The 18613-nt window shown below is 39.2% G+C and overlaps 1 protein-coding gene across 3 annotated transcripts; it reads right to left on the reverse strand.

Annotated features, from left to right (window-relative positions):
* Positions 1–1829: 1829 nt before the first annotated feature.
* LOC593670 (arginine/serine-rich coiled-coil protein 2) lies at positions 1830–16697 on the reverse strand. Of its 3 annotated transcripts, none has more exons than XM_030992411.1 (9): positions 16561–16697; positions 13269–13962; positions 12233–12315; positions 8549–8832; positions 7870–8147; positions 7158–7276; positions 6818–6937; positions 5579–5696; positions 1830–4834 (listed from the first exon to the last, which is right to left on the reverse strand). In XM_030992411.1, the coding sequence occupies exons 2-9, from the start codon at positions 13936–13938 to the stop codon at positions 4650–4652; spliced, it is 1857 nt and encodes a 618-aa protein (XP_030848271.1). In that variant the 5' UTR covers positions 13939–13962; positions 16561–16697; the 3' UTR covers positions 1830–4649. The 3 variants fall into 3 exon arrangements, with proteins under 3 accessions (XP_030848271.1, XP_030848270.1, XP_011675404.2); XM_030992410.1 differs by having other exon boundaries at positions 7158–7273; positions 8549–8850; XM_011677102.2 differs by having other exon boundaries at positions 8549–8850.
* Positions 16698–18613: the final 1916 nt, after the last annotated feature.

Genomic DNA, 18613 nt, shown 5'->3' on the forward strand with positions numbered 1-18613 from the left:
AAATCTTATCTTTTTTTTTAAACTTGTAATTTTATTTTATTCTATTTCTATGTATTTATTTCATTTATTATTATTATTATTATTATTATTATTATTATTATTATTATTATTATTTATTTTTGGGGGGAGGGGGGGGGGGGGGGGTTGGGCGAACAAATGTCACAGAGTCCCTTGCCACCCCCCCCCCCCCATCAGCTTTTTTGAGGACACGGGCCACCGCCGAAGTGACAAGCTAGGCCAGCGTTGCCGATTCTCATCCCCAAAATCCCCACATTAAAATTTGGCAACTTTGGGGATATTTTAAGTGTCGTTTGGGTGGGGATTTTGTGAAGATTTAACCTGGCAACGCACGCTGAGCTGGGCTGCTCATTTCCTGGATTACTTGTTCAAGTTGCTCACTTTTTTATCAGTCTGGTCTGAGTGTAGTGACAAGCAATATGGAAGCAAACAGACCCCCCCTTGGGCGGCCCAAAAAACAAAACAAAAAAAGGGGGAAAAAAGAAGAAACAAAAAGAAAAAAAGAAAGAAAAAAGAACGCACGCTGGAGAGAAACCCTTTCAAGTGCAAATATTGTGAAAAGATATTCAACTCATCTGGTAACTTAACCAAACACATGATAACTCTGGATATAACTGTGTATTCAACTGTTACTTGATTTAAAAAGACGTTATCATGCACTGCTTTTTATGGTCTCCATTGTGTTAATAGATGCCAGGAAAACATCACTTACGGGGTTCAAATAAACACCCCTAAAAAAATCGGCTCGCCGCTTTGCGGCTCGTGGACGATGCTCCGCATCGTCATTATTGGTCAACCCCCCCCCCCCTTAGCAAAAAGCTAGATCCGCCCCTGGCTTCGCGCGGGAGGGGGAGAACTGAATTCAGGTAAGGATTAAGAGTCGAGAACAGAACACGGAATCGTCTGCTTTTTCTCACAATTTAATGAAACGTCAAAGCTTCCTCGCTTTGCGCGGGAGGGGAAGAAACTGAATTAAGACAAGGATTAACATCGAGAACGGTACAATAAATCATCTACTTATCCTAATAATTTAAGGAAACGTCTAAGCTTAACAGAGGCCTAACAGTAACACCGACACCACCCTAATGAGCGCGCTTCACGCGCTCTTTATATATAGCTATGATGTTGACTAAGTTGACGAAATAATTCGTATAGTGATGTCGTCGAGGAAAATACTCATTTGCGCATACGCAAGTACTATAGATAGTCCATAAGAATAACAATTTAACCTTCGGCCCCGGGTTTATAGGGTTAAATTTGTAGATATTGGGACATTTAATTTTGTCGGTAATTGGTGGCTAGTTTTGTCGGTAATCGTTGGCCTCTACACCCCCCCCCCCACCCCCACTGAAAAAGGTCTAGCGACGCCCCTGGTCTTGGATCGTAGCTTCTTGTATGTTAGGGCATCATCAACATTTATTTTGTAAAGCTGGAACCGTTGTTAGGCACGATTCGGATGCATTGCTCTCATATAATGCCCCCCCCCCCCCACACACACACTCCACTGTATCCCTCTCTCTTATGTTCTCTATTATTTTTTCCCTTTTAATCGATTTTTTTTCTGGCCCATGTTTCTCCCCTTCTCTCTTTCACACACACTCTCCCTTCCTCTCTCTCTCTCTCTCTCTCTCTCTCTCTCTCTCTTACGCACACACACACACACACACACTTTCTCTCTCGATCTCTCTCTCCCTGTCTTTTCCCAATCTGTGCTTAATTCTCCCTCAAAAATTTGCCATTTCTTGACAAAAGTGTATGTTATGGCAGATGAAAATCATGCAAAAAGAATACAAAACAAAAAACATCGCACGTTTTGTAATTCTGCAGAATTTCATCTCAATGAAAGTTTTTAATACAGCTATTCAAAGCCCAAAGGTTATAAGAAAAGATCCAACGAGTAAGCAGTCTTTTTAATTCAAACGCGGCTCAATGATTTTGAGGTCACTAAAAAATACTACAATAATAATTTCTTAAAAACCCACTCAGAAAATCCAAATCAAATTCCAAGGCTCACATAACTTGAATTGTGGTCTTGTGAGACCACTACAATTGCTATTCAAGCAAAAAATTATGAGAGGAGAAAACACATCATGTAATTATAAAGAATCCATCTAAGATTTCATCCCATTTCATACCTAATTCGAAGTACATGTACAGCATGTTTAGAAAGTGATTTTAAAATGTTGAGGTTACATGTACTGTCAATTGCAGTAGTGCTGTGATTTTAAGTTTTGTTAATAATATAATCCCTTGCCACTTAACAACACAAAATCAACTTTGCTTCTTTTCAATCAAAGAACTATAAGAGGAGAAAACACATACATCTAAAGGTAATTATGTGCTCAAGAATCCACCTTAGAACTCACCCAATTTCCTACCTGGTTGAAAAGACATGTACTTCATGTTTAGAAAGTCTTTCTAAAACTCTGAAATAACATGTACATTGCAGTAGTGCTATGATTTTACTTTTTGTTGATAATATAATCACATGTCACTAACAACACACACATTTTCGAAATGCTCAACAACTTTTCTTTCCATCTCTATTTTTTACTTCTCATAATATTTTCATGAAATATTAGCAGTGCAGCAAATATATTTGATAAGTTCTTAACAGGGAGCATCCAACAAAATCTGAAGGTTACAAGTGTAATCAACAAGGACAATGTAAAATGAACATAAAATAAGTGGTTGGGTTGATTGGTTAACATGAACTACTAAATGATCAATTATTTACAAACCACACATTCTCTTCTCAGTCCGAGTCATCAGAAATTTGGCAAAATATGAAATAAAACTGCATTGTGTATGTACAACTTAAAGAAATAGATGCTTATTAAAAGGGAAAAGGGTTCAACAGGACCATTTCCTACAGCAATCAAAACAAGTAAAAATCAAAATTAATTTTAACACATGGTACAATTGCATTAAAGTAAAAAGCATGCTGAATTTTGTTATGTACAAATATTAGCAAGTAAGAAATCTCAAGAATTTGTTTTCTATGACTGAAATCAAGAACCCTTTTACAAATGACAGGATAAAAAGTTTTAACATAAAATAATCAAACAATGGCATAATAAAATCCACAAGATGAGTGATGGAGCTGCATTCATATGATTCAATGTACCCCATCATTCCAACTAATAGTCTTTTGAAATTTCACGCTTACTGCTAAGTTTTTTTTGTTTAAGTGCAATCCTAAACATAATCCAAATCTTTGACATAGAGCCTTGAGCAAATGTCACCATATTAAATGTCAATTCAATGAAGTTGCTTAAGCATAGATTGGACTCCAAGCTTACAGAAAGACTCTCTGGCCTTACAAAGTTGACCATTTATCTTGATTACCGGTAATCATACACACCTTTTACACATTATTAATAGGTAACACACAAAAAAATGTGTCAATAAGCTTACAATGTTGTATAAATGGCATTACTTTCCTAATGTGATAACGTGAAACTGTTCTACAGGTAATGGTGTTCAAACAAGAGTGGAAATAAAAACAAAATATGGTGGTATGTTGTTCTCAGAAACAAACTATATGTGAATCTAATCCATATATACGTGTACATATATATATATTTAGATATATATGTTTGCAAGCATTTGATCACATGCTTTGTTTAAATAGATTTATCACTTCACTTCAGATAACTACAAAGTTGCAAATGATTGCTCACTTGGTTTGTGATCGTTTTCTTTCTTTTGATGTTGTTTTTTGCCCATTATGATCTATATACAATACTGTGCAGTATCATGCTTCCAAAATGTCAATATAGGATAGCCTCTCCCATCTGTACAGGAAATAGGCTTCTAAGAAACATTCATAAGTTTAAGCATTAAAAAATTACTGTGTATTTTCATTAATTTCCGGCTTGTTTTTGGTTAATGACAAGTACAATATGAAAACAATAAAGAAAATTAATGTTGTGAGCTGTGACTGCAAAGAGTAAATGTTTCATAAAAATGACCTTCATATGTACAGCAGTAGAATTCATGAAATTACAAAACAGAAGAGTAATTTTTCAATATTTACAAGGTGACTTGAGACCCAACCTTGGCATCTGTACATTGAAAAGGTTGAGCAAAACCTAGTCTTCAATGATCATCCATTCTGATTGAATATCATGTCTACTGAAAAGCAGAAGGGTATAACTCACATCCTTTAACAGGGAGTCAATAAGTTCTGCTTTGCCCTCAATAGGCAATCAGTGTTTATCAAACTGCAGTATGGTTCTAAGTATTACACGACAAAAATAAAAGTCTTTCAAAAGAATGCAGCAATTTTGATGGAACCAACATCTGTTATTTTTAAAGAAATTAAGATCAAATGAACATGCGCCATAACCATGTACAACAGCCACAGAATATTGGATCACACTTTGGGGGTAGATCTGTACCAGATGTAGCTTTAGTAGGTGAAACTACCAGAGCCACCATTAAACAAAGTTTTGCCAATGTGGTATTAGTTGGTCAGAAATTCTTTTATTTTGTGCTTGGCCAACAAAGCAATATTGGCCATACTGTGCCCATCTCAAACCAGGATTGGCCATTCAGACGTCTCTGGCAAGTACTATGCAGGTCCTACAGTTGTAAAGCCTAAACAAAAGCTCATTCAAAAATTTGAATCACTCTTTCTTGGTTGGATCATTGCTGGACGTTGCAGTAGAAGGTGCAGCTACTTGCTGTGTTGGCATAGAGTAGAGGGACCCAAACCCTAGACCAAAGCTACGTTGGGTATGTGTCTTGATGCGAGCTGTCTGATAGTCGTGATCTAACTGATCCATTAAGTTGGTGCCCTCATTGCCATCAGCTAAAGAAAGAATAAAGAGGAATATTACAGAATTAAGATCAGTCATTGTAGCTTTTTAGTAGGCATTACTACAACAATAACAAATTCATCAACAGGAACATCAACATTAGTAGGAGCTACCTTCTAGGGCACCAGTAGCACTGCCCCATAACTGTCAAGGGGGGAGGGGGGGGGGTTTCACCAAGACTAAGATGTGCTGCATGACGTACGGGACGCTGTGGTCCCGTACGTCACGCAGCACATTAATTACATTTAAAATTAATTAAAAATTGGTCAGAACTAAAACTTTCCACAAATGAACTAGCCCATAATAGCCACAGACTCATACCAAAAGATAGCCATATAAATAATTTCATCTGTTGTTATTTCTTGTTTAAAGTCTCTAAATGTCCCGTACGTCACAATCCAAATAGCTTGGACCTGCCCTCTTTCATTAAAATTTAATGAGAAAATTGTAAAGCAAAGTTTTTGTTGGGGTTGCAGGGGTTTACTTGTAGATGTTTCTATGCGGTTCCGCTTTTTTGATTGGTTTTAATTTTTTTTTTTTTAATTTGTTAAAGATGAAAAATTTTAAGAGGTGATATCGTATTTCACTCTTATTATCGTACTAAATATGATTTAATCGTACTGGTTTGCATCTCTGAAACAGCAATTAACTGTCCAGTAACTTCACACAAATATTCTACACTTTCATAGGCAGGTAGAGACAGGTCTAAGAAACCTTCTGGATGATGTTGATCTTACCTGTTGCTTGTGCTGCAGCACCTTTGATACCCATGAGGCGTCTAAACTTGTCCTGGGTAGCTGTATCACCAAATGATGTCTTCTCCCAGTTGTTGCTTGAAGGTGCATTCTCAGTTTTCTGCAAGGAAACAACAAATGAAATCGGTTTGTTTAACCCATTGGCTACTGACTTACAGTGTATCATATTCCCATAGGCTTAATAATAATACAGGAAGCGACAGTTCCACGTAAGGAGTGAGTTGACACAGTGAGACCTGCTTCAGCAACCACCTGTATATACTGTAAATACCAACTGTTTTAGAGAACATACTGCTCATTTCCCTTGAACAGTTTTTCACATTAAAGCATGTACTTTAGAAACCGGTACATTAAAATCCAGCCTATTAAGATCTTATCTTGTCTACTTGAGAGGTCTTTATATACTGGTTCACAGTGCAATCAAGACAAATAGTTCACTTAGACGGCCTGATCAGTATTAACACTACTCTTCCTATTATTATAACCTCAAAAATTGGCCAGGCAACCATCCAATGCACCCAGGACAAGAGAAACAAATGTGGGCAAACCATCTTTGTCCAAGGACGTAAGCATAAAAAAAGACTTAAACCCAGGAACTACTGTATCATGTGCAAGTGCAGGGCAGCTTGATCTCATGTTGGAGTGTACAGCCCTATTGCCAAGTTTAAAACTCTACCAGCTCCCAACCCTCGTGCTTGCCGTAGCAGAAGTCAAAATGGGTGTATCATGTCAAAATATGATTTATTGGATTGAAATAGGATGAAATAAGCGGTCTTGGTCTTCAATCAACTTTTGATACACAACTATAACATTTTCCTTCACACTCAATGATTGCTTTATAATTTCATTTACTGAGTGCATGCTGGTTTACAATTGTAGATGTGTCTAACATGAATTTGAATGTTCCTAAATCTGAGCACATCATTGGTCTACTCGATAAGTCTCTGGACTGCGAACCACAAGGTACAGGGTTCAAATCCCTGCTGCAGCACCAATCGTCCTTTGGCAAGAAATTAATATGAATTTGCCATATTTGACCCAAATGTAAGAAACACCTGGTGTGAATCATTCTTTGAAGACACTAAGTGCTGAGGTTGCCAGGAGCGAAAGCCAGGGTTACACTTTCTAAAGTCCTTTGGAAGTCCATAGAGACATTATATCGTTAAGTGATATGCATGATACAAGAACAGAGTTTTGTTATTATCATATCTTTTTTCTTACCGCTTCTGGCTTCTTAGCCCAGAGTTGTTTTCTTTTCTTCTCCTGCTCTGCATAGTGGACGGGGTTGACAGCCATTGGGTTGTAGAAGTTTGGCACGGCTATACCTGTCTGAGCAAGAACCTACACAAAACATAACAAACGTAAATAATGTTAATTAGAATGCTTAAAATGTGTGCCATCAATCTAGTTAACTATATAATTGCCATATGCATATCGAAATTTTGTACTTTGACTTTGAATTTGTATATTTTTGAACGCAGAAATAAAATCAATCAAACAAACAAACAATATCTGAACAAGGCTTTAGTCTTGAAAAGTTCTAGATTACTGTGCTTCTTACCTGAGCATGTACAGCAGCAGCTGCTGCCTGTAGAGCTATCTGAGGGTTGACAGTGGAGGCAGCTGCCAGAGCTACAGGGTTAGCAGCAGCATTCAGAGCTGCTGCTATTGCTGCTGCTGCTGGAAAAAACATCACAAAGACAAGATCATAAATATAATATACTTTAGTTATTACAACTTGGCTAAAAATCAGCTTGTTTATTTCTTTTAGTACAATTCTTAAATCACTTCTGTGCTAAAAGAATTGCAAAGGGATTATCTGAATCTTCAAATAGTTAATTGCGTTCTTAAAGGCATCGTTTAACAATGTTAAATCTAAAATGCACGGCCCTATGTGTTATCAGTGTCTGTAATATGGTGTATTATTGAAGCCAAAACAAAAACTGCGCTTCAAAATGATCAAGAAGTGCCTCAAACAAGTAAAACCCTTTGAGTGACCGGTTTGACCATACTCGTTTTCCCCCAATAGACTGTAGTGTTATGAAAACCTTTAGGAAAACGTAAAATTTGATTTCGATTTCCAATCATAGATATTTTGATAATCAGACAGGCGATCGGCTTGTAAAAGTCATGGAGTTTCTGACTGACCTAAAGGTTTATAATTATGATTGCAGCATGAGCTAAATCAAGGATTTTGTTTAAGGATCTGAGACAAAGTTACCAGATCCCTTTGTCAGAACTCAACCTTCTCAAAGACTTCAAGAAAAACGTACCTTTCTGAGCAGAAGGTATCTTATCTTCCACCTTCTCCTCCTCTTCCTCCTCCTTCAGTTCTTTCTTCTTCTGCTCCTTCTCTCTCTTCTCTCTCTCGTCCTGTAGTTGCTTGGCACGTTCCAGTCTCCTGGAGAGCTGCTCTTGGGCGTTCATCGCCGTGTCGCTGTCCGACGACGAGTATGACTTCCGACGATGCTTCACGGGAGATCGGCTGCGAGACCGACGTCTGTGCGACTTTCTACCGGGTGATCGACGACGTCTCGGAGGAGTCCTGGACCTGTTGTTTCAGGAGAATATATCATCATTGTCAATGAAAGATTAAATTGAAGTAACCTTAATTCCTTTAGCATTTTCCAATCAAGTAAATCTGGCTTCCTTAAAATTAGGTCTATTGTAATGAGCAACGAATTTAGAGAAAGCATTTCAAGGAAAAGAGACTATGTCAGCATTTCGCAATCACGTTTCGTGCCCAAACACATCTTAATCTGCACATTTCAATGTTTATTGATTTGCATAATGTTTATGCATAACATGTCCTCTCAAGAAGAGACTACTCGATGTAAACCTTAGCCTATATCTTTGACAAATTTAAAGTCCAGGTCTAGCAATTTTATGTCGATGGAGCTAATGTCTGGTCCCCCTCCCCCTCACCACTCTCTCTCTCTCTCTCTCTCTCACCTTGTCCTGCGGCGAGGTGGCGACCTCCTCTTTGACCTTGAGTGGGATCGTGACCTTCGTGACCTTGCAGGGGATTTCCTTCTCTTCTCCCTCGACCTGCTCCGCCTCCTGCGTCTTTCCTTTGACCTTGACCGCGACCTTGATATCGACCTTGTCCTTTTCTTCTTCTTCTTGTAGGTAGATGAGCGCCGCTTGCTAGCTTTAGCAGGAGAGGATGTCCTTTTCTCTGCTCCGCTTTCGTCTCCGGATGAGGAGCTCGGGCTGCGGGAGTGGCGTGACTTGATCTGTGGGGAAAGAGGGCGCTATTTTGAAGGGATAAGCCAACAAAAAGTGTTAGCGTTATCACAGAACACGACTTCTTGGATGACATTGATTCATCATTGGGCTGTACATGTACAGTACATGTAACTGTATGCAAACTTTGGTCACATCCACTTACATGTACAATAACACACAAATAGATAAAACACACTAAACTTTATAAATAGAAACTACTGGAAAATGTTCATGATGGATGTTCCTGCTGTAAAAACTTTTAACAAAATCACAAATTGGAAGTTACTTTTTTATGGTACGATTTAAATATTTTTAAACATAAAACATGAATCTAAAAATCTTGCAAAATTTCATAAATAAAAGTTGTATGATTTTCAAAGCAGAGGCATAGCAAGCAAACCTATCCCTAATCAAAACATTTAACATACAAAACATGAAAATGTCTACATTGATTCGGTCTACATGTACCTCTACCAAATTAGGTACGGTGTAATCAAAAAAAATATTAGAGGGTAACTCCACTCCCAGTCTCCTACATGTGGGTATGTCGCTACCTAAAAATTCTCAAGAGATCAATGCAGTATTTATTCTGACACGTTTCCCATATGTAATCTGTAGCACTACGGACAAATGGTTGACATTGAAGGAAAATGAAGTGATAACACAACTTTATCATTATTAATATGGGATGGACAAAATTCAGATTTTTTTTTAAAGAACTAAAATTCAAATTATTTTTGTGATTTGATTTGACCTCAGGTTCAAATGATCAGCAGTTGACAACAACAGCAACAAAAAAAACTACAAAGATTTTACCTGTGGTTCTACATGTATAAATCAGTGTGATAGAAGTGCTTTTTCCACTCTATTATTTAAATGAGGAGAAATATACATTTTTCCCATCCTAAACCCTTCCAAGGGAGGAATTAAAGGCACAACTACGATTGAAAATAAGGGGCACACAGTATCCCAAATTTATGATCTAAATTAACTGCTGACAGACAATTACAATCATGTTATTCCTAAAAGCCTAAGCACCAAAAAGCTACTGTCTGAAGCCAAATATGTTTCAGATCTTTAGGTTTTTATGTCATCATGGAGCAAAAAATACAATTATTCTACTCTGAATAATTGCAATAACTAGCACCGAAATAAATTATTGCCACCTTATGCATTTTCACTTACATATAATATATACTGCTTGTAAGTGTCGGCTTGCATGGTGGTGTACTGTAAATATACAGAAGGCTTGCGGGTGCACCATGTGAGAGAGAGAGAGAGGGTTGAGGAGTCCTTTCTTGGGGGTGTGTAGTCCTGAAAAGGACTGTTTGTTATCTTTCTTAGCTTATAGTTCTAAGGAGAACTACATGTATAGCGCTTGGAGAGGATGAGTGGCTCGACGTTTCGAACAGGTTGACCATCTGTCGTCCGTCGTCACTCCTGACGACCGATAGTCAACCTGTTCGAAACTCCGAGCCACTCATCCTCTCCAAGCGCTATAGTTCTCCTTAGAACTATAAGCTAAGAAAGATAACAAACAGTCCTTTTCAGGACTACACACCCCCAAGAAAGATTACCGAGTCAGACTCGTCAACCCTCTCTCTCTCTCTCTCTCTCTCACATGGTGCACCTGCAAGCCTAGTGTACATGTATATATAATATATAATTCTCCACTTTTCGAAAATTAAACATTCTAATGTTTGTTTTAAAAAAAATTATCATACAAATACCAAAGCTACATCTACTAGCAAAAAGAACATTGGTACAATACTAATAATTGAGGAGTTATATAATGATTCCTGCAGATTCTGGTTTTAAAATTGAAGATACGATTTTAAAACCAGAATCTGCAGGTTTTATTGGTATCTTATTGGTTTGGAAAATAGAAAGGAATAAAACAACAATATGATCATCTAATAGGTCACTGTAGAAGAGAATATAACATGATTGTGAGATACAAGAGCTTCGGTTTCAAAGTAAGCCACTCCTGGAAGAAAGATCGATTAAGCTCTAAATGAATACAGTCATATTCATCAGATGATACCATAAGGCTGCTGGTTATACATGTACTTATAGAATAGAATATCCATCATGTACAGGTAATACTTTAAAATGTGTGCCTTAATTTGGTAAACCCTAAAGGAAGGCTGGTATTTGAGGCGGGCATTCTATATGTTTGATACACAAATCACAAAAATGAGCGATTTTTGGGCTGACATGCAAAGACAATAGGTCACTTGACTTTTTAACGATAGGTCCAATGTAAACAAAAATTGTTTCTAAAGATGTGCAAGACTCGAAAGAAAAAAGTCACCTAGCAGCGGGGCGTCATCCTTACGCGTTACCCGAAAACAATCAGAAAAATCGTGAAGGGGGGGGGGGGGCCATAGTGGCCCCCTGGCCTGATTAGGGTTTGATGAAACTGATTGGACATAGACCCTTACGTACAGTACATGTACATACAAGACTTTATGTTTACAACCAGCAACCTTTAAAAAAAAACACCATAGAGTCAACGCAAATGTACTATCAACAAAGTGGCACCCTACGAACTATGAAGGCAAGGGTAACATACAATCTACTCTGACAACAATGCCCTTACCCAAAAAGCTTCAATATTACAGACAGTCAGACACCCCATCGGTAATTTGCCCCAGATATTCACCTTGCTTGCACCGACATGTTCCGTGTCAGAACCTACGGGTGGTTCTGGCACCATTGTAGAAGTGGTAGGAGGAAGAGTTGTAGGTGGTACTGCTATGGCTCTCTTCCAAGGAGCCAAGGCCGGCCCGCTGGCTCATCAGCAACACTCTCTTGACGTTTATCATCGGGCTGAATGCACAATTGGTTTTGGGTACGGCAAAGCACATTACTACCACTTTTCTATAAGACTTGGCTTCTTTTGACACAGACTATGTCAAGGATGTTGATGTGAGGTGTATCTGAGATGTACATTTTAAAAACATATTGTGTGATGTTCTTGATTATATTTCAGTGTTGTGTTGTAATGTGTTCACCACCCCCTACCCCTCCCTCTTATATTTGAGATGCATGCATAAAAGAGCCCACTGCAACATGCTTACATGTACATGTACCTCGTTTAAAAAGAGATACATGGACTAAGGGAAAATGAGAGTTCTAGTTAAGATCTTGAAGTGTCTTGTGCCTAATATTTTGTCAATATTTCCAAGCATTCCTTTTTAATACTATTTTGTTCAACCTACATTTCCTTTGTTCATCAGCCACTAAGATGCTATTGTTCGTAAATAATTAATATGCATCCCTACACCAATAATGGGTTGACAAAAATCACAATCAAATGGTAAATAAATAAAATCAAGCCAATGAATGAACAGGGTGACGATTACAACGGTACCTAATGAAACATTTGTTTCATCACTTTCCTACCTGAGAGGGACTTCTGCTCTTGCTGGTGGAATGGCTTCTACTTCGACTGCGATAACTTGTTTTCCGTTTATTTCTGCGACGATCTGGACAAAAATAGGGGAAAACACCAAACAGAAACTTGATAACATCAGAGCAATCATACGTAGCAGTAACGTGGCTATGATAACAGTAAACAGTTTTTAAAAAATACATGTTTTAACATGTCAAGGAAGAGATTATGGACAGTGAAGTGAAGTAAATCATGAACTGGAGGATATTAAAGAACTAATATCAGAGGCATTTGGAAACATCATGCTGAGGCCTTCATCCTGCAGTGGATTGACAACGGCTGATAAAAATGAAAATGAAATGAAATATCACCCATCATTGTGGCCAAAATCCATGACTGGTTGCAGAGGTTTGAACAACATGTCTCCTCTTCGAACAAGCATGCTCTTAAAAGACGTATGGCTTTTCAACGACGTAAATCACTAGAACTAAATTATCTTGGTGAACTTATATTCACTCTGGCGATAATTGCTCAGGTTTTATTTCGTCAAACAGAAAGGGCTAAGGTTTGGTCTAGGTTTAGGGTCAGGTTTAGGTCTTGGGTTCAGGGTTGAAGTTAGAAGTTCTGTTATGTGTCACACTGGTTACAGAACAATTTTTGGCGGAGCATTTGTGTTAAGTAATTTCAGTGTAAAAGAAACTGCGTGGAAGGGAATGAAAGAATTTTTATGTCACCTAATATTGTGAGGGTTTGGAATCATTAAACTGATAAGAAAGAGTCCAATCTTGCTTACAGTCACAAGCACTGTACACTGAAGTGTTTATACATGTATGGGACTACCGGTACTCAAATATGTGACATGAAAGGTGTGGTCCAGCTGTTACTCGTCGTATTTCAAAGATGGGAGCATTTGAAAAGAAATCCTTTTCAGGGGACATTTTTCTCACATTCTTCCACACTAACATGAAAAGACTCACAAGTTATTTTTCACCTTTCCCAGAACCCAACATCTTCTTAATATTATAAAGCAGTACTAAGCTTGCTTACCTTTACTCCTACTTCTAGCTCTTCTCTTCTCTTTGGAATGAGATCTGGATCGTGACCTCTTCTTCTTCTTTGGAGTATGTGACCTTTTACGCCTCTTTCCAGGAGAGGGCGATCTTGAATGCCGCCTTCTTGGAGATCGGGACTTCTTCCGGGGCGAGCGCGACCTCCGTTTCTTCCGTGGTGTCCTAGAGCGGGATCTTCGCTTGCTGCTGCGTGACGGTGACCTTGACCTTGACCGCCGCTTCGGACTCCTCGAACGAGATCGTCTCCTTCGCTTCGGCGACCGAGAGCGTGAACGTTTCTTCCTTTTGGGAGTGCGGGACCTGGAGTGTTTCTTTCGTCGTGGCGAGAATGACCGTGACCTTGACCGGCTTCTGGAGTGCGATTTGTCGATCCGCTTCTTTTTATCAACACCGTTACCATCTTTTACCATGGGTGAGGAAGGGGACCCAGGTGACTTGCTTCCAGATCGTGACCTCGAGCCCCTTCCCCTGTCAGAACCCGGAGAACCATGGTCTCCATTTAAAGGATCTGCTTTATGTTCATGATCTTCTGATGCAGAATGTAGTCTGTTCTCTATTGCACCTCCTCCTTCATTATGATTTGTAGGGTCCTCCTCTTGCACAGGGGATGACATAGTAGCAGCCGGAATATCACTTTCAGTATCCATGACTTATAGTGTTTCAGAAATCACCTATGATGATGAAGAAAAGGAAATAAGTCACAAGGGAGAGTACTTTTCAGGCCACTGAAAATAAGAAAAATACATTTTTATCAAAATGTTGAAATGACTAAAATAAAATTATTTTGTTTTTGTAATGTAAACCACGGGCCAATGAAAAAATGAAAAGGTTAAATTCCAATGGCATTTGAAAGATAATACTAATTTAGAACTCCCCTTAAAAAAAGAGGACTTGAAAATGTCTTTAAGTGGGAAAATAACGACTATTAGTTGTCAAACGACTTGGGAGCTATAGAGCCAATAAGTAATAGTCTTGATTTTCAGACCATTGTACCGCATGGTCGTATGTTTTATGCTGCGCAAAGATTCAATCAGTTTGATTTTAGCCATTACAAGAAGTGGGTTATTGATGTAGACAAATCCTTTACGGCTCATGTTATGTATGTTATTACCAAAGAAGAAAAAGCCAGTTAGTCACTCAATAGTGTCTGACGGTGAAGTCTAATAAGAAAACGGGTTTCCTTGCATAATTTGAATATTAGGACACTGCTAGCGTTTAAATTTTACAGATAGGACATACATGTACATGACATCATAATTCCTGCAAAGTTCTACAGAATTTGAGGTTGTCTGCAAAAGGGACATAGTACCTTTAAGTATTCAAAGTCTAGGGGAGTTTGCTGAATTCAGCGAATCTAGTGAGAGGTCAGAGTTTTTTGTAAGTACTAGTAGTCTATAACTATAAATCGCATGTTACTAATGTTATTCATTAGGGGCACTGGTCCTCGAATAAGAATTGTCAGCACAAACGACGATTGTCTTCGTAAACGGGGACAGACGCGTCCGCAAAAACAAGGATTGTCCACATTTTCGCTGATGATTCTTATTACTGGTACGCGCATTGGAGGTGCAAAAAAGTGATTCCGCGATGATTTCCTTGATGCAATTTACATTGACTTTGTACAGAGACTTTCACGTTATGAGCAATTAATCTGTGGGAAGACGGACAACCCATAAAAGTAGATGGTGATTGGGGGTATTTTATTACCGGTACGTGGAATCCGTTTTTCGCATCGCTTAAGCCCTACTGATCAGCTCGTCCGAGAATGAGGATCGTCCGCCTAAACAAGGCGTTACGGTACATTATCTTCGTAAACGCAGACAAATTGAAAAACTCAAACTCAAAAATAAAGATCGTCCTCATTTTCGCTGACGTTTTTTTTAATCGGCGCTCTGCAGGTTTCGGGTTCCCAAACCGCACGCTAGTGATGCGAAGAACGGATTACGCGTAAGCGGCATAAGAAAATAACCCCAGTTCCCGGTCTACCTTTTAATTTTGTCCGTCTTCTTGAGGTTGTATTGGTCATATCGTAAGAGTCCCTGTACAAATGTAAACATGTAAAATGCGCGGATCAGAAATATGAAAGTTTTTTGAAAATGCGGACGCATCTGTCCGCTTTTAATACGAACAGGATCCTTGTTTCTGATTCTGCGGACGATCCTTATTCTCGGAGCAGTGCCCCTTCTGTTGTCAGTGCTGATATAATATTATAAATAGATCTAATTACAATATTTCATGAAACTCTTTTTCTCAAAACACCTCACAGCCACACATTCACAAGAACAAATATTGCAATAATAGTCTAGATAGACTAGACTTCTAGTAAAACTAAAAGTACATGCTGTAATGCGTGTGCGGGTGTGGACACACTGCAACTGAGCCGAGCCGAGACACTTATACCCCATTCACAGTGGCCTCAAACACCGCGACAGCAGCGGGACTGTCCCGCTGCTGTCGCGGTGTTGTCTTCAGTGTGAAGGCTCGGACCCGTTATAAACTATCGCGGGATAACACCGCCTCGCGATAACGCCGCGACAAACTATCGCTAGGTTCGCCTAGCTACAGCAGCGGGACAGTCCCGCTGCTGTCGCGGTGTTTATTCAGTGTGAAGGCTCTCCGCTATAACACCGCGACAAACACGTGTGATTTGTTTACTTACCTATCACTGACCTCTTTTCTCCAGCAATGGGGAACATAAAGTGAAATAGAAATAAAGTAACCAGTGGATTCAAATTAATTTTATTATTATGTAGATATTATAATTATCCAAATAATAATATTTCACACTTCAAAAAATTAAAATATTCTGACTGGAAGCAATAAAAATGCTAGAGGGGTCTAGTTTTTTTAAAAAGTAATATGATAAAACCCCGCGCTGAAGTATTTCCGGTCATATCGGGGTCACTCGCGGGTCATGAGCCATGCATACACGTGTTTGTTACGGAGGTAATAAAAATCACCCGCTGCAGCGTGAATGGGTACATGATATTTATCCCGCTGCTGCAGCGGGATAACTTTTCTACTGTGAATGCATTTGTAGCGGTGTTATGGCGGTGTCGCCGCTCCGCTACAACGCCGCTACAAATTTCAAAACCACTGTGAATGGGGTATTACACTCACAGTGAGTAGTCACACTTCACAGCTCAGTGCCACTGTCTTACACTGCCTGGCCGGTTGGCCTGGCCTGGTCTGGTTTATTACAATTCAAGAGAAGGCTTTCTATATGAATATGTTTTTATTCAAGTTACACTTATACACTGTTTTCTTACCTTTCCATTTAAGTTCTTCATTGTAATAAATCAAACATTCCGTGTTCACTTTCTTCCTCCGCAAAAGAAAAATTAACCGCTAGCAAACGAGGAAACACAAACGCTCGGCTTTCCCCGTTACTAAAATCTCGTGCTTTGCGAGAAGTCAAGTACTACTCAGTTAAGTGAAAATTGTGTTTTCGGTCGTGATAATTTTGTTTGTATATTAATTTTGGTTCGTTTGTTTTCTTTCTGAACTGAAGTATATAGGAAGAAGAAGAAACAAAAGGGGTTGAGGTATGTCTGCACTGAAGTGGCAGGCGTGAATCGATGGGAAGGGGGTATGTGCCATAAATCATTTTCACCAACAATTAAAATTGTAAATCTACATTACCAATTGTATATATATATATACCACAAAAAATCTAGGGGCCATTGCCCCTTAAAATTGGATAGGGCATGTGGCGAAACGAGCCAAACATTCTTTGATGGGGCTGTCAGTAAGAATTGGAACATGTCCTAACTTAAAGTAGGCCTAATATGAAAACATGATAAAACGCCTCCGGTATCAATCCGCCCCCCCCCCCCCCCCAGGTCAAAATTCCATTAGGATCCGATCCTATTGGACCATCAGAAACCATTAGAACTATTGGTGTCTAATGGTTTCAATAAGGAAAGTGAAATGATGGACCCACAGAAACCATTAGAAAATATCTATTGGACCAACAAAAACCCACAGAAAGAAATGCTGATGGACCAACCGAAAGCTTCTATTGGACCAGCATCCACCAATGTCTTCTATGGGTTTCTGTTGGTCCATAAGATATTTTCTTCTATGATGGGTTTCTGTTGGTCCATTAGATATTTTCTATGGGTTCCTGTTGGCAGGGGCGTCGCCAAAGGGGGGGGTGTGGGGGGGTGCGACACCCCCCACCTGTCAGGATATTGTCGGTAAAATTGCGCTGCCGTCGGGAAAAGAGAAAAGGGGGAGGGGAAAAAAGAGAGGGAAAAAAGAGAGGGAAAAAAAGAGAGGGAAAGGGAAAGAAAAGAAAAAAAGAAAAGGAAAAGAAAAGAAAAGAAAGAAAGGAAAAGAAAGGAAAGAAAGGAAAAGAAAGGAAGAAAAGAGAAGAAAGAAAGAGAAAAAAGAAAAAGAGAGAGGAGAGGAAAGAAAGGAAAAGAAAGAAAAGGAAAAAAGAGTGAAAGGGAAACAAAAGAAACGGGGGATGAAAGAGAGGAGAGAGAGGGAAGATAAGAGACTGAGAGAGGAGGAGTGGGACTAAAAGAGACGAGGGGGTTGTTGGGTGGAGTCGTCTCGTCGAGGGAGCAAGAAAGACACGGGTAAATATGTTGCTGTGTCGGGTCAGCTGTGTCGGTATTCTTGCTCGATCCTCGTGTACTATATCAATGCAGAAGTATATTGTCGGTCGGTCGACAAGTTTTTTTCCCTACGAACTGTGACTTCTTATCCGCTTTGACGACTTCGAGAGTGACTACAACAGTTACTTGTATTTTCTCGAAGTTTCACTTGCCTATAATATCAGCTAAAGAAATCAGAAGTTTAAAATTTTCGGGGAAACTAAATTCAAACAAGGTTTAAGAGTCAACAACGGTACGACGAATCGTCTTTCTTTCTTTATATTGTGATGAAACGCCCAAAATTCTGCGCTTCGCGCGGAAGGGGAAACTTCATTTAGACGAGTCGAGAACGGTACAACGAATCGTCTTCGTTCTCTAATAATTTCAGGAAACGTCAAAGCTTCCGCGCTTCGCGCGAGAGGGGGAAACTGAATTCAGACAAAATTAATAGGGCTTATTTAGAGTCGAAAACGGTACAACGAATCGTGTTCTTTCTCTAATAATTTGAGGAAACGTCAAAGCTTTCGCCCTTCGCGCGAGAGGGGGGAACTGAATTCAGATTAATAGGGCTTAATAAGAGTCGAAAACGGTACGACTAATCGTCTTCTTTCTCTAATAATTTAATAAAACGTAAAAACTTCCGCACTTTGCGCGGGAGGGGGAAGCTTCATTCAGATAAGCATTAAGAGTCGAGAACAGTACACCGAATCGTCTGCAT

This window comes from Strongylocentrotus purpuratus, unplaced genomic scaffold (assembly GCF_000002235.5).
Source record: "Strongylocentrotus purpuratus isolate Spur 01 unplaced genomic scaffold, Spur_5.0 spur5_scaffold_2, whole genome shotgun sequence".
Lineage (NCBI taxonomy): Eukaryota > Metazoa > Echinodermata > Echinoidea > Camarodonta > Strongylocentrotidae > Strongylocentrotus > Strongylocentrotus purpuratus.